Genomic DNA, 21,441 nt, shown 5'->3' with positions numbered 1-21,441 from the left:
TTGTCACTACTCTCCATTCTTTTAGATCTTGCGTTCCTTGCCATTTTGTCATTTTCAGAATGTACAACCTAAGTGTGTACAAAAATATGTAATTTAATTGCTGTACAGCAATCATAAATGTTTTTGTGTTTTTATGTTTCTGTATGCTCAGAAATATGATTTACTTCTTAAGTTGGTTTACAAATTTTATTAGTTATCAAATAATCAAACTTTATCTTCTTAAATTTCTCAATTTTTATTTTATGGATTACCATTTTCTTTTAATGCTTTTCTTCTTTTTAATATGATAGGGTATAGTTTTCTGTTATTTATTTAAATTCATGACATGTAGCTTGTATCTTCAATTTATATTTTTCCATTTTTCTAATGTATACAATAGAATCCATAGGTTTTCATCTAAGATAGTCTTTAATAATATTGTTTCAATTGTTTTTCAGTTCTAAATAGCTTCTAGTTTGAGTATAATTTCTTAATTTCAAAACATCTAGGTATTTTCTAGTCTTTAAAATTATTTCTGGCTATTTGGACTTTAGTCAAAGAAAATTCTCTGAATAATTTTTATCTTACTGACATGATCAGTGTTGCTTTAAATATAGTCGAGTCAGAGGTCACACACACACTCAACATAGACTATATCTGGGACACAATGGCTGGAGGCCTTTCTATACCTTAGGCTCATTCAGACCTTGTACATCTGTGCTGATGTATCTCACTGATGCACCACTTTTATACAGGGTGTTAAAATATTCACTTGTGAGTCTGTTTCTGTTTCGAGTCATAGTTGTATTGATTTTTGTGGTATACATTTTGAGAGCATATTATTAGTAAAGCTTGCAAATTTAGATTTGCATCCCTCTATTTGATTGTAATTATTACTTTTTAGCCTAAGCAGTACATCTTGCATTCATAACTACTTTGCTGGGGACAATAAGAAGCGTACAATCTCTTCCCTGTTTGGTTAGTTCTTGTAAGGATTGTCTTTTGTTGTGGCTTGGGGCATTCCTATCTAATTTCTGCCTCTTGTAAGAGTAGCAGAGTTGTTTTACTTTATTTCATCTGGTTAGTTTTAACTTTTATGTACAATATAATTAATGACATCATTTGTTTTTCTCTGTTGCTTAATTGATTTGTAATTGCGCCTTCTGTGTGTTAGTTTGCTTCATTTCTGGGCACTTCAAAGAGGACACTGCTGTCTGCTTACTTCCTTCATTTGTATGACAAAGCCTTCCATCAATCTTATATCTGGTCTTTCCAAGATAGCGTTCTTGTTTGTGCTGTGGTTAAGCTCTTTTCTTGTCTTCTTTCTGGCAGATTTATTATGGTGTGCGAGCGGAGGATTTTCTTGAATTGAACTGTGTGCTTTTCAGAATTACTGAAATCTCTGTTTTGATGTCTGCTGTCAGTTTTGGAAAGTTCCTGGTGGTGATCTCTTCAAATGCCTCTTATGCTCCGTTTCTCTCACTATTTCTCGCAGAATGCAAGCACACGCATGTTCTCCGTATCCTCTGTTTTCCACTTCTCTCTGCCTCAGCTCAAATATTTTCTTCTAATCTATCTTCCAGTTTAAACCATATATACTGAGTGAATTTTGGGTGTTTATTTTTCGATTATCAAATTCCCATGTGATTCTTTGTTATAGATTCAAGTTTTAGGCTGAAAGTCAGGATCTTGTCATCTTTGTTGACCATGCATCACAGAGGGCACCGCGATTCCCTCTTGTACCAGCCGGGACCACGTCCTGCTCATTTTTCTAATGGGATCTTTTGGCTTGGAGCCATTGAGTGCTGTGGCTGCACACTTCCTGCGGTTTCTGATTGACTGCTAGATCCTCATTGGCGGTCCCAGGAGCAGAGCTTTGTACCTTCCCGCAGAGGTGACCGGAATTCTGAGGCAGTTTGTCACTAAGTGGCCACACTCTCAGGGCTACTTAGTCTCCCAGGATTCAACATAAGCTGCAATCTGAAGGTTGTGATCTTTGTACGCTGGCCCCTCCTTGAAGAGAGAGGCCCCACTTGGTCTCCCCAGCTCTGGTCAACTTTGTGCTCCGCTTTCAGGACAGTTTTGCTGGTTGTTTTTTGTTTGTTTCTTTTCGTTTTTGTTTTTCTTTGCTTCTAATCCCAGAAAAATTGGGACTGAAAAGATATAGGAAGGACCAGTGCCAAACAAGTGCCAAGGTGCCAGGCATCCGCCCCATGCCTTCCCCTTGGCGTCTGGCCACGTAAGCCCTGTGCTTAGCACTCAGCGCAGGGCCCCACCCTCGTCAGCTCTCTAAACCACTGTCCTGGAGCCGCAGATTTGTTTGAGATTCCTTAAGACAAGAATCAGCAAATATGCGGGGGTGGGTGGGAGGAATAATTTGTACAACGTGAGAATAAGCTTAACACTTTCTCCTCCCTGTGTCCTCTTTTCTATCTTGTCTGATTTCTGGTCTCTCTCTGTCTCTGTCTCTGTCTCTATCTCTGTCTCTGTGTCTGTCTCTTACTCTCTTTCATGTCTTGGATCACTACTCCCTAGGCAATGTGAATACATGAAGGGAAGACTGCATCTTAATTTCAATCCATTTCCTTCTGCAGAAGAAGAGAGGCAAAGCTGTCCTTAACCTGAGGTTCAGACACATTTAAACAGTGTGTTCACAGGTAGGGGCCGCTTCCTCTCACGTTCCCCACTTCCACCTCTCTTCAGGGGTCAGATCTCTTTCTGTCTTAAGATCCATGACACCATTCAGCTTCATAGCTCTTCCTCAGATTGTCCTCTGTCTCCACAGAGATATTCTTGTAAACTGATGCATGGTTTCATGGTTCCTTTTTCTTTCAACCTAGCGACCTCCCCTGCACTCTTTAAACACTGAAGTTGCCAGTCATACCTCTACCTTTCTGTACTTTATTATAAAGACTTTAGCTCTTGGCCTGTTGTAGCCAGGGTTTACAAGGGGAAGTATTTAATACAGGACACGTAATTCATAGGATCTTTCATACTAATCACCCAAAAAGTCAAATGCAAAAGAGCACAAGAGATCTGTCCTTGCACTAGAGACCCAAAGAATCTAGCTGAGGGCCTAGATCCCACAGCAATGTCCTGCATGAGTCCAGTTGAAGACCCAGAATCCATATTAATGTCCTCCACAAGTCTAGCTGAAGTCTAGAGCCCACAACAATGTCTCATGCAAGTCTATGTCAAGGATCTGCACTGAGGAGGCCCAGAGGTCAGTGGTGGGAGCTGGAAAGTCTGCACCAGCAGGATGAAGGGTCTGTGCCAGCAGGCTTAGGGATCTGCACCAGAGCCAGGAAGTGATGTTCAAAGTAAGGACCAGAGCTCCCCCAAAGAGAACCGCAGCCATGCTCAGTGACAGCGAGGTCCCAAGCTCCTCCGAGGATGAGAACGGCTGAGTCCATTTCAGGAAAGCCGGTGCAATAAGCTTCTCCTGGAGAATGAAAAGCACACCCTCTCCCACTCCAGGTCTCCTTCTCCTGGAGAATCAAAAGCACACCCTCTCCCACTCCAGGTCTCCTTCTCCTGGAGAATGAAAAGCACAACCTCTCCCACTCCAGTTCTCCTTTCATACTGTTGTCAACAGTCCTCAGGTGGGCCCTCCACACTCAGAACCACACTGATTCAGTTCCTCTAGGTGTTACAAGCTGACCACACGGCCTGTTCCTCTGAACACACATCCTTTGTTTGCTTGCACCACATCAAACCTCTGCTTAAATCCCTGCTGGGTTCCTGACATTTTTTACCCGGCCTGCATAGCTGGTTGATGTTCTGGACTTTGGTCCTAGCAGCCTCAATGAGTCTCTTATCATCCTTCCCAGCTTGCCATCTATCTGACCAGCCCGAGCTGGGCTCAGTCCAGCACTGCACCCTCGCTCCTCCGAACCATGTGGAAGAGAAGGTGGAGAGACTGCTGGTGTGTAAGGATGTGCATTCCTGCCGCCAGACTCCAGCTCATCTCTCAACCCCGCACTTTTTCTTGGGATTATAGTAAATTTTCTTATTTCTAGTTCCTGCTGCCCCAAACCATCAGGCTTCTGAAGCCCCTTCCTTGTCCGTATTTTCCCTGCTATGAGCAGGTAACTTCCTCTGTATGCATGCGAGGCAAAGCAGTGGAGACGCTCAAAATGTGATATGCTAGCCTCTCAGGGTCTCCTGAATTCCTCTGGAATTCGTAGTTTATATTTAGGGTTATAAATGTATAGTTAAATAAATTCCTATCCCATCAGCCTGCATTTGCAGCATATAATGATCACAGTCATTGTGGGGAGCTGTCTCACGCACATAACACATCCTAATTCTTCATCCCGTCCCTGACCTCCTTCCTCCTTCCCTGCATCTCTTAGTTCCATCCCTTTTGCAAAGATGTCTATCCCTGTTCATATTATCTATCTTGTATTTTGCTCTTGAATTGATTTATACTTTGGGTTTCTCATATGAGAGCTATGAGATTTTAAACTTGGGGGTCTGATGTATTTCACTTAACATTACGGCCTCCAGGTGGGTGCATTTTCCTACCAGCGACTGAAAGGCAGAGTTGTACTTCACCGTGTGTGAACACATTTTCTTTACCCATTCATCTGCTGATGGTCATACAGGTCACTTCTAAGATTTAGCTATCATGAATTGTGCTGCTATAAACATGGGTGTGCCTGGATCCATGGAACATGAGCTCTTTAACATACAAATAGCCAATCAATACATAAAAATTTTTTTCAATATATCTGGTCATTAGAGAAATACAAATTCAAACATCACTGAGATCCTATCTCACTCCAGAAAGAACAACCAACATCAGCAAACCCAATAATAACAAATGCTGGTGAAGCTTCAGGGAAAATGAATGTTCTCCACTCTTGCTGGGAGTGTAATCTGGTACAACCAGTGTAGAAATCAGTGTGGAGAGTCCTCAAAACACTAAAACTATAAATTCCGTTTCACCCAGCCAGTCCTTCCTAGGCTTCCTTCTGAGCTCCTCCGGACTCCTCCAGCTCCCATTCACAGAAGACAGTCAGAGCCATCCACGCCGACTGTGTTCTCTCAGGGATCTGTGAACTGATACCTGATCTTTTCCACATCTCAGTTTGACCTTGGAATAGCCTGTACCAGTCCCTCTAAAGTCATCTCCTAGCCTAGCCCCTTGATTCATTACTTTCTGCCAAGACATTTGATTTAATTTTAAATTGTTAAAAAACATTATCTTGTGGAAAATATTAACACATTGCAGAGACTTAACCTGCCTATGTAAGTACTTGAGTCATACCTGTGAGAGCTCATACTTGAATTTCTTAGAGTTCTGCACTAGACTGTATTTTAATTCAATTTTTTCTGTCAATTCACATGATATTGAAAAAGCAAATGCAATGCTAAGCTACTCATAAAGTTCACACAATCAAAAGTCAAATCAGGGTGGTGGAAAGGATTCCATTCGGAGCTTGTTTTAAGCCTACTATTTATTTGACTGCTGTGCACCAGAAAAGGTTTATAACCGTACCTTAGTACAGTTGATTTGCAATTAATTTGCTGAAAATCTTTCATAAATATATACAACTACTTTTAAGATTGTTAATATCAAATTAAATTACTTTAGGATTATTTAATCTGAATGAAAACATTTTCATTATATTTTCTCTTGGAGGTTGCTGGAATTATTTTAGTTTGGAAGCAAAGACAGGAGATACATTTATCATGAAAGGGAAAACAGTATCATCAGCCCATGCTGCTGCTTATCTATTTGAAATAACTGAAGAATATAGTTTTGATATTATAGCTTAACACACATCATAATGTATACCTTGGAATTATTTTAAGCAGCTTCACTTTCTCCAAAATTGACACTATCATTCATAATGTTTAGGCTTAGTCTTAAAAATAAAGTTATCTCAATGAAGCACTAAATTAATTTCACCCACTTGTTAACGAACTAAGTATTTAGCGGGGAGCCACCCCAATGCCCTGCCTGCCTCCACACCCCAGCCCAACTCACGCACCATCTGCTCCAACCGTACTCAATTTCTGGTTTCTGTTTGTGGTGCTGGGGATCTAGGCCAGTGCCTTGTGATGTTAGGCAGGTTCTCCTTTAAACTGTACCTCAGCCCTGGACGTGTTTTACCACCCTCCAACGTTCTCAGCATTTCTCAACCTCCTGTACCAAATCCCAGGACCCAGCACTAGTGTTCCTGGGAAACGGTTGTGACTTCGAGGACCCCAGGGCCCACTGGATTTTACGGCTTCCCTGGGAAGCATAAGGACTCCCTCCAGGTCACCATAGAGCCCCACACATCCCACTTCTGACAGCACCCCAATCCTTCCAGGTTCCCGGCACCAGCCTCCTCCAGTTCTGCTCTCCTCGGTATGCAAATGTGTGTGCCCTGCGCTGTGTGTCACTGCTCTCTCATACACAGCCTCCACAAGTTGTTGAATAAATGTGTACCTGAAAAGACAAATCGATGTGCATCATAGTCACACACTTACATTTGGTGGGAATATTTCCCAGTGTTGATTTGTGCTTTGTTTTATTTCAGGCACTGTAACAAAGGCTGCGTATCTGGGGTCCTGTTACAGTTCTGGCATTAATTCACCCTGTGCTTAACTCAAGACGAGCTCAGTGGTGCTTGGTTACGTGGCCCTGCACAGACAGAGCACCTTGCACTGAGAGCTCACCAATAAGGGGTCAGGGCTCCTCACTCCCTCAGATATTTGGACAGCTGCTTTGATGACAGCGTGCAGGAGCACGATCTCACTCCTGGACATGCCTTCCTATTGGTCCTTGCTAAAATGTTCAAGCCCATTCTCTGCTGTGAAGGGATGTCGGGGACCAAACCCTGATTTCTTTCTCGAAATGTGAATCCCATGGTATTCTGTTATTGGGTCGGTAAGAGTTGTTGGGTGCCACCAAGCAGAATTCCTTGACACAAGCTTTGTCCTTTTCTCTGCTGATTGCTTTGTTGCTGCTTTTTGAGACTTATGAATTGAAACCTGTACGTAGGATGAACTGTGTTCCTTGGGGTGAATGCCTGGCAGTAAACTAGTCCTGTGGGCATGAAGACCCTTTCTCCTGTTCTCACCTGCAAGCACAGTAGGGATACTGGGAATGTCACAGGGGAGACAAGGAGAGACTCACCAAGTGCAGGAGGAAGGGGGCTGCTCTGTGTCCCAGACCAGGGAAACGACAGTGCGTGGGGTCCTGCTGGCTCCACAAACAGAAAGTCACCCAGGCCTGGTGTTTCCCACCCCTGCCAGACAACAGAAGGCTCAGGTCAGCTCATTCCCCACCTAGGTGCACCTGGTGCCCATCTGACCCTTGGCAGGGCTGGGACCAGTAGCAAGGGGTGGATTATAGAGCATGACCAAAAAGAGCACCAAGGAGAGACCCAAGATCCCTTTCTAAAATAGGTATTGGGGTGGAGGAACTGGCAGAGAAGGGGCAGCTACTGCTTCTGCTGCTTGGGCTGAGACTTCTCTTTACCCAGAGACACAGCAGGGCAGAGGGGACAGGTGTGGGGGTGCTGGTGGTGAGATCTCATCACTGCTCCCCACAGGCTCTCCATCCGTATTTCGTTAGGTGGATGGGATCCCTCTGTGCACGAGGTCCACCGAGCAGATGCCAAAAACACCTTGGAGGATCTGATGGCCCAGGCTGGGCCTAAGAAGGTGCTTCCCTGATGAATTAAAGGATGACAGTGGCAGTTAGTATGTGCTAACACAACAGAAGAACCAGCAAGACACCAGCAACACACTGAGAGGAAAGAGAACCACGCCTGGAGCAAGGAAAGACCACAGTGGCAGGCGCTGAAGGGAGTGGGAGGTTGGAATTACTGGACAAGGATTTTCATGTTTTAAACACACTGCAGTCATTATTTACAAATTCTCTGCAAACAAATGTAAAAGAAGAAAAAGGAAGGTCTCTAAAGAAATAGAAGTTACTTTCAAAAGAACAGAAGGAAATTCTGGAAGTAAAAATGTATAATACAGATATTAAAAGTTTCTGGATTTCCTTCACATTACTGACTGAGCAACAGTAGACTCAAGTGAAACTGGGAACAGACCAATAGAATCCACCTGCACTTAACAACATAGAGGAAAAGATCACAGAAAGGAAGAAAGAGAGCCGAACACAGCCTTGGGAGCCTGTCAGACTGCATGCAAGGTCCAGGCTTTGTGGTATCAGAATCCAGAAGGAGAGGAGAGAGTGCGGCTGGGAGACGTGAAGGAATAACAGCAAGAACCTCTCAAAGTTGGTAAAACACATAAACTTACAGATCCGAGCTAAGTGAACCTTCTCAAACCCAAACCCAAACAACTTCATCCCAAAGCATGTCTAATTTAACTTTGGAAAACCAAAGAGAAAGAAGAGATCTTGAAGACCACCAAAGCAAAGCTGGTGCTGCCCAGTGGAGACCCTGATGTGAGTGACAATAGATTTTCCATTTGAGTCCTTGGTGGCAAGGAGCAAGAACTGCTGACCCCAGTGACCACTCTCGGATCTGTTCCTCATCAACAGAGGGAAGCCTTTTTAAAAGTTCCCATGCAAGAGTTTGATGCTACAAACAAAGTGCAGGTTGAAGATTCACCTTTAGTGATTGGTTCAAGGAAATTCTTCACAAGGAAAAAAATGGTGGCATGAAGCAGCTTGGAGAGCAGATGGAAAAGGAGCTCAGATCTCAGCAAAGATGTCACATGTGGCACAGGCCACTACTTTCTTCACGGGTTCATAAATTGCATCGATGAGTGAAACAAAGGTCAACAGATTCTGATACTTCAGACAGTGTGACTTCTAAAGCCGGAAAGACACAGGGCCCTGAGGTCGGGCTTGATCTGTACACTTCACTCAGAGTGATCAGTGTTGATGCCAGCTGCAGTGGACGATGGTAACAGTGTCACGTACATCCTCACCTTGACCTTTGGCACCTCGAATGCTTCTTTGTGCATGAAGGAGTTTGCAGATGTGAAGAAATAAGGCTACAACTTAATGAGCATCTTAATCTGGGATCATCCAGAAGGAACCCAGACACCCTCTCAGGGAGAGCAGAGGGATCTCCAGTGAGAGTAGCAGCCCAGGTGACAGAGGCAGCAGTGGATGATGTAGCCAGGAGCCTGGAACTATCCCCAGCCACCACAGCTGGAAGACGGAAGCAACAGGTTCTTCCCTGAGCCCAGAGAGCTGGTGGCCCTGCTGACATCTTGATGTTGGCCCTGTGAATCTGACTTTGAGGTTCTGATTTCCATCAATTCAGTTTTCTGCAGTCACCAAGTTTATAGAAATTTTCTACAGCTACAAGGGAAATGCATATGTCAGTACACCACTCGAGATCATGTGTATTTAATATCCATGGCAAACACTTTGAAGACTATAAAGAAATAAATTTAAAGACAACATCAATAAGTCAAGGTACAACTCAAAGGCAAACTCAAAAACTCAGAAATGTGAGGTAAAAAGAGGAATGAAAACCACAGATATGAAATAGAAAGCAAATAATAGAACAGTGTAGAAATCACATACAAAAATTGATATGTCTATTATCATAGATATAAATGGTCAGGATATGCCAATCAAAAGATATAGAAGCAGAATCTATGAAAAAGTAAGACCCAACCATGTTCTGCTAAAAGAAACTCAGCTCAGAATCAATGACGTTGGTAGCTTTAGTTTTTAAAATGAAAAGGGGTAAACCATTCAGATGTTAATAGCAATAAAAAACATGAGTGACACTACTGATCTCTCTCAAATGGGTGTGAGAGCAAAAGGTTGCTTATGATAAGGAAGGACATCCCACAGTGATCACCACCCTGATGGCAGTTACCACCCAAACATCGGAGCCAAAATATGGAGCAAAAATCAATGGACTTGAGAGGAGAATGAATGAATCCATGTCTGTCTGTTAGGGCCTTGGCCCCTCTCCTTTACCATCAGATGACACATCAGAAAGGACACTTATTCCATCCACTAGACCCAAAGTCCATCCCAGAGTGGTCTATGCATGCACAGGTCTGAAACCCCTGTGCAATAGAGCCAGGAGAGATCACAGCCAAGACCCAGACCCAGACTTCCCCAGGGGCAAAGGAGGAGAAACATGACAGTGTGTGCTGTCCCATGAATGGGCCCAGACTAGACACCATCACAGAAGGGTCGGGGATGTAGCTCAGTGGTACAGCACCTGGCTGGCAAGTTCAAGGTCCTGAGTTCAATTCTGGTACCAAAAAAAAGAAGCTATGACAGAAGGCACTGGGAGATCTCTAAATGTGTGAAAATGATATACACATTTTTAAATTCCACATCATTCAAAGTGGAAGTCTCAAGTGAGATAGTAAGAATTGTGTAGAATAAGTGAAAATGAAAACAGAATGTATAGAATTATATGGGACACAGCTAAAACCATGCCAAGAGGACAGTGAAGACATGCGATGATGACATTAGAATCAAGGAAGAATGAGAAGGTGTTCTTACTATTGCTACCTCAAGAAAGTGGGAAAAGTAGAGCAACGTAAACCTAAAGTAAGTAGGAGGAGGAAGGGGATGATAAAAATGATAAAAATCAGATATCAGAGACAGAGAGAGAAGGGGAAGATTATCAGGAATAACATGGAGGATATTGCTACAGAATCAGGAGCCATTACAAAGGAAATATTATGAACAAGTTCAGTCTCAAATTCAATAGGTTATTAAAATGGGTAGATTCCTCAAAAACTACAAAGTAAAGACTCAAGCATGAAGAAACAATCTCAATAGTGTTGTAACCATCATAGCAATTAACGTTATAATTAAACACTTCCTCATCATAAGATGTACAGACCATCTTTTACAGAAGAATGAACATCGTTTCCATAAATTGTTCTAGAAAATAGAGAAAGTAAAACTACATGACTCATTAAGTGAGTCCAGTATTAATCTGATACTAAAATCTGAAAAAAACAAGAGAGAGTGAAAAAGAGGGAGGGGGAGAGGGAGAGGGAGAGGGAGAGAATATTTTTTATGTGGTCAGATGCAAACATCTTCAACAAAATACTAGAAACAGCATACAACAAAAAGAACTGTACTCCACCACAAGAGGAAATTGATTACGTTTGTACAAGATTGACTCAATATTAAAAACCACCATTGTATTCCTGACATTAGCACAAGATAGAAGGAAGGGACACAGGCCATGGACACATCACACTCGGAAACTGGAAGACACGACAGAGCTCAGCAGTTGTCTCTGAGCTGCAGTGAATGCAGTTTCCATTGTAATTCTGGTAAAGTGCTTACGCATGCATAGGAGGTTATTTCCCAACTACCCTGTATGGCACCAGCCCTAGAATGGCTGAAATACTCTTGACAAAGCAAAGTGCAAACTCTCGCTCTGTCTCTCTTTGTCTTTCTCTCTGTCTCTGTCTCTTTTTTTGTCTCTATCTGTCTGCTTGTCTCTATCTCCCTCTCTCTCTCTCTGATATCATCACCTGGGAAGTGGCCACCGGCCTCAGTGTATAGCTGGAGAATCAGACCCAGATCAAAGGCTCAGAACTCAGAACCCGGTAGAGATCTACACAAACACTCCCAGTTGATTTTTGACAAAGGTGCAAAAGGGTGATGCTTTTGGCAAGAACGCTGAGTGATCGCCCACACAAATGGTAAAGCAGGACCGGAGCCTGCCCTGTGTCATGAACCTCATCCTCAACGAACTGGAAATGGATAACAGCCTTCAAGGTAGAGGAAAAACTGTAAAACTGTTCGAAACACACAGCAGGCGATCTCCATCTCTAACATGAGGCAGCATCCTTACACTCCACCCCAAAGCCCAGGTTCTGGGGTGCTGTCCACCAGAGCTTCTCCACAGACCCTCATGTGGGGAGGAAGAAAGGCAAAACCAGACTGAGTGGAAGGGTTGGCAGACCTCAGCTTGAATACACAAAGAGTTCTCGACTTAAACGTTGAACAAACCCAATGACTACATGGGAAGGAGAACCACACCACAGACATTTTGCCAGACAGGAAGAGCAGATGGCAAAGCAGCAGAGGACAGGTACTTAGTGTCATCGGCCATCAGGTGAAGGCAGACAGCTCCACCAAGAGCCATCCCCACAGAGCTGCTCAGAGACCCAGGCAGGGGTGGTCACAGCTGAGCGACTACTTCATGCTGTCAAGAGACCAGGCAGGCCCAGTGTGCAAACAACTCGTATCTGTGCTTTCCACATGCACCATGGAGGCATTCTCACACCAAATCTCCAATGAAGTAAGTGGAAATCAAGCTGTCACCAACGGGAAGGGGAGGAAGAGCTGGAGGGAGCAGGAGGGGATGGGAGGGGAAGGGGACAGAAAAGAAGAATGGGGATGTGTCATGGGGATGTGTTCTGTGCATGTACCAACTCCCCATGACAAGTGCAGTCGCTCTGCTCTGTAGACATGGGCTGATTACAAAAGGGTGGGCGGTGGAGGGTACCTTTCAGGGTAGGAATCACTCATAGCCATGTCGGAAGCATTCAGCTGGCTCATAAATGTTGCTAAGTGTTACAGTGGTCTCACTGTAGGGTCTGAAGTCTGTGGAATTGGGCAAGGCTGCAATCCACTCTTCAAACTTCACTCACTCTTATTTTCTAACAGTTAAGATTTTATAAAAGATCACACATTTTGATATTAACTATTGAATTTTAACACACGTTTCCATCTTATTAGAGGTGTATATTTTTGAAGAGATTACTTTGTAGGCACAGAAGAGTTAAAATAAATTCCACAAATATGACCAAAATTCACATAGAAGAGGTGACACTTTTCCTAAAACCAAACAGAAAAAATGTACCAAAGCTTGTAAGATCCTTGTGACATCGTACACTGAAGACTAAAATCAATAGAGATAAAAGTGTCATAAAATGTAATAGGCTGCTATAATACAAAATACAATATGAAATGGAAAGCTGTATTATTGTTACTATTAATAATTTATACTTTTAGCACTAGTTATATAAAATTTGTATCAGTAATCTAGTCATCCTCAAGGCCAGGGTCACTGTTTATTCTCTTTCTTTTTCCCTTCTGATCTCTACCCTAATATTTAGTATTCAGTAAAACTTTTCCTTAAGAATCAAGCCAGGACACCTTCAGATAAAAAGCAAGAAAAGAAAAATTAGCGATTTTGACCCTCCATGGAGAGCAGCGCTGTCTCTCTCGGGCAGCGTCTGTCCTGTCTGTCGGAACCAGACTCACTGCACTAAGACAGCAAGAGAAGGGTGAAGAAAGGAAAAGGAGTTTGGATCACGCGGTTCCGCAGTTCTAAGGCTCCAAGTGCTAATATAACTTCTAATTGAGAAGCATGGAGGTTTTATCTCGGAGCAGTGAACTGGAGCCTCTGCCTGGCTTCCTGACATAAATTGCTCCAAAGCACCGGCTTCAGTGACGGGTTCGTGGGGTAATATCAAGGAAACACGGACAGAAGATGCTTTCCTCCAGCAGTCTTCTAATTAGAAGAGAGGGTGCCCTCTGGCACTGTTGCTTGACCAGAATCAAACAACAAATGGCAGTGCCATCCGCACCATCCAGGGCTGGGCAGGAGGAGAAGCGGTGCCCGTGCACGTGTTCCCACCAGCCCTGAGGAGAAATGTGGTCCTGCTCCGCTTCCACGCCTGCCGGGCAGGGCGGCCGCTGTGCAGGTTTCTCCGTGTGCAGGGTCCACCATGGAGCGCTGGGCAGAGACCAAGCCCGTCCACCCGTTCCCAGGTCTTCCCATTGAATGCAACCTCTCGTTCTGCCAGTTATTACCGCTGAGACCAGAGGGAAGCAGACTAAGGCTGTATCGCCCCTCAAGGTTCCGCAAACTAAATTCGAGAAAATAGTCAATATGCACCTTTAGACAGCAGTCAGTGGGGATTTGTGAACTAACTTGTTTAATTTCCCTTTGAGTCCGTAAAAATAACTTGAGCAAATGCAATCTTCTCCTGGGAGGGCTGGATCCTGAAGGAACCTGAATGTTTACACTGTGTGTGTGTGTGTGTGTGTGTGTGTGCATACACACACACACACCACATAAATTAGGAAAGGTAAGAGCCATTAACAGAAATTAGAAAAACACAAGGAATTGAAATTTTAAATTTTGGGATGAACTATCTCATTTTTACTGTATGGCCCTTTCCCAAATTTATCTTTAAAAATCAAGATCAAGCTAGAATGCCGTAGGTCCCTCCACAGCAGAATGGAAGGGCTATTGGGTTACAAGCAGGAACAGCAGTCTGCTGTAAAGATGTTTCCTGCCCGTTTCCTTTGAAATGCGTCGTGTGATTTCATGACTCTGTACACCGCCTACTATTTAACTGATGCTGCATGTGTCATTTCTCCAATTAGATTAGAAACTCCATGGTGAGAATAATGCCTGGCATAAAAGTACTCAAAAGTGCTTGTTAATGTATTGTCTAAAATTATCCATTTTCTGTGGAAACCATCAGGGAGTCTCTGCCTCTTTTCCTTGCCTCTAATTTGGGACATGGAGATGTAAGACAGTGGCTCTCCTAGCTCTCCTGCAGCTGATTAAATGCCCAACTGGTCTTGGTTGCATTAAGCCTCCCGAAGGGCAGCTCCATTTGATTCAGTTGGCCGTTTAGCTTTTCCTTCATAGATTCCAGCTCTTGAGAAGAGCTCCTAATAGCACTTATGTCATTGTAACACATAGCTTGCCGTTGCTGTCCTATCAACACAGCATTTAAAAATGAGTGTTTGATTTTAAGCCCTTAATGGCTACCTAAGGGCTGGTATAGAGCATTACCTCGCTGCATGTATATTTTAAACTTTGCATTCATTTAAAAATTTCTCCCATTGATTTTCTTGACATCCTTTCTTATATTAGATGTTGCGGTAATAATGAAGGTTTGTTCACATGTAGGTTACACTTATTAGCTCTCCGGAGCCTGTGTATGCATTATTTCATTTTCCTACTTGCCATGGGCAGGAAAGGTTTGTTATACATGTGTTATAGCCCTGGAAACAGAGGTATAGAGGGGGAAATGACTTCCCTCATAGTCACAGGGACAGTGAGTAGCAGAGCTGCAACCAGGACCTCTGTCTCTGACCCCAGCCTTTTCTGTCCACTGTCTCAGCTCCTGGACTCTGTCCCTGACCGAGAGCCAGCAGTGTGTGTGACGGCTTGGGGGGAGCTAGCCAGCAATGTCCCCTCCCCCGCCTAGGACTCTGCATTTTTAAAGGCAAAGAAATGGAAATTTCCTCTAGTAATTTGAGAAAATGAGAACAATTTTCGTCATCATCATTATCTGGTGAGCACTAGGGGGAACAGGGACCTTCACACTGCTCTGCACTGGAAGAGTAAATTATGCAAACTTTTCAGGTAGATGTGAAAAACACAGTCATGTAATAGAAGATACTCCTAATCCCTGAAGTTCTTTCCTGGAAACCTTGAAGGCAAATGAGTAAACCACAGCAATGTGTGTAGGCAAATCCTGCACTGCACGGCTGAACATAAGACCAGAGAGGGGCGGAGCGGGGGTGAAGCTTCCCTCTCGGACAGTCAGCCAAGAACACGACACAGCCATAGGTAAGCACAGTGAGCACAGAACCCCCAAGCTGGACACCTGGCCAGCATGCTGCAGGCTGTGACTGTGGAGCACCCAGCCACCTGCCAAGGCTGAGCTCATCGCTGGAGGGATGAGAGTGCTGTTAACTATGATGCTCAGTATACCCGTGAGCACCAGGGAAGGCAGTATGCAGGGAACTTTTAACCCAGTGTGCGCTGCTTCTGATGCTCAGGGACCTTTGCTGTTACATTACCAACACGGTTAGTGGAGCGATCACGTCATGAGCCAGTAATGTGATTTTAAGCATTGCTTATAGTCACAATGGCCTCATGAATAGATGAGCTAGAAACAGAAGCTCACACGTGAAGATACTCAAAATACAGTGAATGGAAGATGGACATCCTGGTATGGCCTAGTGTGGTCCCTTTACTTCTAAAGGCACAGACAGCATGCTCAAGAACAATGCCTCCTCAGAATGTGAGTGGTCTCATAAGCAATCCGTGAATAAAGGAATTGCTGAGCATAGTGGGTCTCGTTCCCTAGCCCAGTGCTATATCTATGTTCAAGGGCAAACTTTTCACACATAAAGAGATACTGGGCAAAATAAGAATGCAATCCTGCAGCATGCTGGCTGTGGATGAACCCAGACTCTGCACTCCTGGTTTTTCACAGCTATTGCAGGACTCTGTCTGTTGACAAAAACAAGGGGACATTTTCCTCCTCCATGGAGCCACTGGCTGATAAGGAAGGGTGACCTCAAGTTATATTTCCAGTGTCATTGAAAATGGCCTGATACAAACTGACAGAGTGGTCCACAAGTTTCCACACCCAGGAGCTGGGGTAAGAAGCCAGGGCCATACCAAGTGAGTCTGCAGTTATCAGTGGGGCTCATGTGCTGATGGCTTGGGCAAGGACTCCAGGTACCATGTTCCGATGATTCAGAGTGAGTTACCTGACAACACCTCCCCACCAGCTCTGCTTCTTTTACCACCCAGCTTTGTAGAGCACAAATGTTTTGGGAAAACTCTGGGAATTATTCCAGAAAACAGCTCTAGTTCCCACAGCACAGGATAGCATGAAACCATAGAGAAGCCAAGCAAAGTAGGAGTTGAGCTGAGAATTTGCCATTTCCACTATTTTCTTCTGTGAGTTCTTTTTAATTTTGGGCTACAAACGCATCTTTAATGTTTTGAGAAAAAACAATCAAAGCTGATAAAACACAATCTTAAATACATTCTCATGCACAATCAGATTGGAAACCACTAGAGTAGCCAGAGATGGTGTTTCTTAAGCATCTGAAGCAGGATCTCATGTGGAAAGACAAGAGTCATGACATACTTACACGTATAGGACGGATCTGGTGTCCCCTACTTTCCCGGCATCCCCCACGGTAAGAGTGTCATAGCCTCTTTCCAACTCGAACTCTTCAAAGGCGAGCTTGATGACCTAAACGTAAAGCACAGGAGGTGACTTGGCAACATGGGAACACACATGACTTGTAGCACTGCAACTACCCCTGTAGTGTTAAATTTCTCTCTCGATTCCGATGGATTTCAGTGGTCAGAAAGCTGCTTTCATGAACTACGTGGACAATTATATACACATTAGAGTCTTTACTGAACAGAACTTTGAGGATTTCAGATTTCTATTCTTTGTAAATTATTTTGTTTTCACATCTAAAATGAAGTTAAACTTTGTGTACACTTGAGGATAAATAACCATCATTTTCCTCACATTTAGGTTGGTTGGGTTAACTAAAAAATACCCTAATATAAGCAAAAGAAATGGTAATTAGAGTTAAGGAGTTATAATTTGAAGATGCTCAGAACATACCACAATAAATATTTTTGAAGTTCTCTGTACAGATATCTCATGTAATTATTCCTATTAATTATGAAAAAGACTTTCTGAGGATATGAAGCTTTCCCCTACAACATTTAGTTTTACAAAGCCTTAAACTAACTTTCTTTTTTTTTCTTTTAAAGAGAAAAAAAAGATAAACATAAGAATTAAACCAAATTTTCAAAACAGGTTAGAAGGACAGTTACAACAGTTGGTATATTGCATATTGTTGTCTTCATAGTAGTTATTCAGAGTAGAAGATACAGAAGTGATACCTTGTCCATACAATATTTACATGAAACTTTCTTCTTACTAAACTAAGAGAACCTAGCTGTGTAACTATCTTAACTATCTCGTATATACACATATTTTTTTCTTTCTTCCTTCCCCCTTCACACTCATTTCTTTCTTTTCTTTCTTTCTTTCTCTCTTTCCCTTTGCTGCGTAGAGTATCTAACTCAAGATCTTATGCTTGCTGGGCAATTAGTCTTCCACCAAGTTACCTTAGACCCCTGCACTATATGAGACTCTGTTAGGATGATCAGCACTGTAACATCTAGACAAGATTAGTTCATGTTTGACACCAATATATCAAAAATATGAGAATTTGTCCTTGTAGAGAGCAAGATACTTTCACCTGTAAAACAATTTCCTCCATTGTTGAATACTGTTATCTACGGGTAAAGTGAGTCAAAACTATCTTAAAATTAGGCTAGAGCGCTAGGAGGGAGGGAAAGGTGTAGAAGATAAGGAGAAAGAGAAATCATGCTAGAAAGAAAGAAAGAAAGAAAGAAAGAAAGAAAGAAAGAAAGAAAGAAAGAAAGAAAGAAAGAAAGAGAAAAAGAAAGGAAGGGGATTGACAGATGTTGGGTGGATTGATGAATGATAGGTTGATAGATGACTGGTGATTGATAGATGATAGAAGATAATAGTGGGTAATATCAATACAGTGATGACATGCAGATGGTAGATAGTCAAATGATTGGATGGATGCATGAATGATAGGCAACACACTGGGTGAGTGGGTGGTCGATTGGTCATAGAAGGACGGAAGGGTGGATGAGAGAGTGTGAGGCATCCATGGATGGAGGAGGACAGAACACAGGAAGAACAGGAGCCCCGGGCTGAAAACATGCCTCATGGGAGCTGTTTCTGAGTAAGGCCCAAACCCTGCAATCTTATAGAGAATTATCAAACTTTCAACTTTATTCAACTTGAAAACAGATTTGGTAGTGCTATGGAAAGATAGACTTTCCACAAATACGCAATTTATTGTGCTCATTTCACAGGGTTTGAAGAGGTGCTTTTGCAAGCAATGCTAAAAAGGAATATGTTATTTTTGCTGCTTGAATTTCTTACTAAAATTAGTGATATAACCATACTATTATAAAAGCTAGTATTTTCAATTGCAGTGTTTGTATGAATACATTATCCTAACAATCTGACTGGAAACAGCTGTAGGGTTTGATCACTGCTGAAATCAGTATAAATGCTGCATATTAAACCTAGCACCTGACAGTATTTACCTTTCCACTGTCATGATTGCGTTTATAAGTGACCATGGTTACTTATAAGCTGGAAAATAAAACCCAGACAGATGGCGAGGCCAGTGCTTTCCTGTTGTTGCCTGACATGTAACCGGGTCTTGGCTTGTTCAGTGTCCTGGCGGGAGCTGTCACAGTCCCTTAGGGCTTTGGGGTCATAGTGTTGAATCCATAAGGAGTTCCAGAGGGGTGCACTGCCTCAGGACACAAGCAGCTACTCCGTGGTTCTCTTAAGCCAAGGCTAAGCTGTTAGCATCTCCAGGGGTTCAGTTCCCACAGCCGCAAGGACTCTGCTCCTTGCTCAGGGCTGGTTATAAGAGGACACAAAGGCTCAGCGCTGTATAAAGCACCTCTCACTTGTCAGAAAGCTGTGGGCCTATAAATACGTGTGGCTGTGAGGTAGAGACACACAGAAATGTAATTGAAGTTGCAACCCCATCTTGGTGAGAGGCGGCAGAGAGGCAAGTGGAGCGCAGCTGATGGATGATGTGCACCACATGGCGAAGGTCGTGGTGCAGGTGACATTCCTCTGTCCCCTCTGCCTTGGGCAGACTCCACCTCTGTCCCATCATTGCTGCCTGTCCCCCAGCTCTCTGTGCGGTGTCCATGTGGATTCTGTGTGCAGGAGGCCCATCCTCCTCCTCAGCTCTGGCCTGGAACCCTCAGGACAGCCCCTGGGAACCTCGGGCTTTAAGCCCTGCCTATCTCGGTGGCACCAAAGGAGCCCCTGTCCCAGGACCCCTGGGTGTCCGCTCCTCCAGGCCAGCAGGAGATGCAGGGACAATTCTAGACTCCAGTATCTTAAAACTCAGGGTTAGTACCTGGATAAATTCAAAATAGTTATAACACTTCCCATTTCCACATGAAGATTTCTTAATGCAGATGTAAAGATATGATCATTCTCTTCATATAAAGATATGATCACAGAGAGCTGAGAAAGAGAATTCTCAGTCCAGACTTTGTGGCCATTTAAAATATAGTCTCAGGTCTGTAACAGCTTCTGGTTTTTCACCCAGTCTCCAGATCTTAGTGCTGTACAACTGGTCTGAGGAAATCATTCCTATCAGCTACCTGTTAAACTGCCCATCATGAGGAAATTTCCACACAGCCTGTGAGGGAAACTGCAAGACTCGAAACACTTTCAAGTAAAATGTTGCTACAAATACATAGAAGATACACCACAGTCCTTTTGAGAACTGTCATATGCCTCTATCACAGAACACTGTCTTGAGTTTGAGCCCATTCCAACACTTCTGGCTCCTGAGCATACCTATAAAAGTCTCAAGTCTATCCTTTTATTTTAGTAATACTCCATTGTATAAAAGACCATATCTTTTTTATCCATTCATTAGTTGATGTGCATTTGGATTGTTTCCAATATTTATCTATTACAAATTGTGCTGCTATAAATATGGGTGCACATATATCGCTGTGGTATGATGTTTTTAATTCTTCTGGTAGAATACACAGGAGAATAGCTGGGTTGAATAGGACTCTGATTTCCACAGTGGTTCCACCAGGCTACACTCCCACCAACAGTGGAAAAGGGTTTCTTTTACTTCACAGCCCCACCAGCATTTGCTATTGGTTGGTTTCTTGAAATAAATACATTAATATTTTCTCTGCTTTTTGTCGCTTTGTTAATTGGACTCAGAGGGAAAGGTTTGCCAAAAAGCCGCACACCAAGCATAACATGATTTTGTGTTATTTTGTGCAAAACACAATAAACTGCGTATGCCAACTGCATGTTATTTTAAGCATAAATTGTGTTATCAGATAGTAGAAAAAGTAAGCCATGTATTTTATTTATGGAATGCTATCTTGCTATCAGAATTTGGGTCATCTATGTTAGGTAATGAATGCAAAATGAACTCTACAAAAAAAAAAACCCTCCAACATATATGTACTTTTCTCCCTCCAATAGTCTCTTGCTTTATTCCTCCTAGGTGGGTCCCCACTCTGATTCCTTACCTAGCTGTTTCTTGGGATTCTTGTTAAGGAAGTGAGGAAGGATCTATACAACACAGACACATTTCTTTACTTCTCTGTTCATACTAACAGAAACTTCTCTAGGCTTGGTTTTTAGTTAAGAATTGGATACCCCCCTAGAGCCCAATACATGCATAGGTGAGGCTTCTGGGAGCCGCCTGGATTATGAGGGTCTCCCTCACAGGCTCCTCCCTTCCCCCACTCTGCTTCCTTCCAATCATGAGGCGAGCAGCTGTCCTCCACCCAGGCCCTTGCACCATGCCACTCACCATACAAGGACTGAAACTTCTAGAACGTGAGCCAAAATAAGCCTCTCCTCCTTCAGATTGGGCTGTGGGGTTTTTGTCCCAATAATGAGGAAAACCTTGCTGTATGAAAACAAGCCCTACTCTGCACAATCATGAGGAAGTCCACAGAGAAGGTTATGGGTCTTGTAGAACTGGGCCCAGTCACTTTCCAGTGCCCTCTTTCTACCAGAATTGGGATGTATTCACTGCTCGGAGAAGGGGACTTCATTACAGCAGCCCAAACTAAGAACACCACAGTCCACTGCCAGGACGAGCTCGGGATTTCAGGCTAACAAAGA

General features: G+C 43.2%; 1 protein-coding gene across 1 annotated transcript in view; it reads right to left on the bottom strand.

Annotated features, from left to right (window-relative positions):
• The window catches only part of Csmd1 (CUB and Sushi multiple domains 1), a 1,292,092-nt gene that overhangs the window by 340,402 nt on the left and 930,249 nt on the right, over positions 1-21,441 (bottom strand). Inside the window, exon 11 of the mRNA XM_005373917.1 lies at positions 16,823-16,926. Coding sequence (XP_005373974.1) covers positions 16,823-16,926 — 104 coding nt within the window. The remainder of the gene's footprint in view (positions 1-16,822; positions 16,927-21,441) is intronic.

The sequence above is a fragment of the Chinchilla lanigera genome, unplaced genomic scaffold (assembly GCF_000276665.1).
Source record: "Chinchilla lanigera isolate Chin_1 unplaced genomic scaffold, ChiLan1.0 scaffold00002, whole genome shotgun sequence".
In the NCBI taxonomy this organism is placed as follows: domain Eukaryota; kingdom Metazoa; phylum Chordata; class Mammalia; order Rodentia; family Chinchillidae; genus Chinchilla; species Chinchilla lanigera.
The sequence above is the reverse complement of the archived record's forward strand: the minus strand, read 5'-3'. Positions and strand labels throughout refer to the sequence as shown.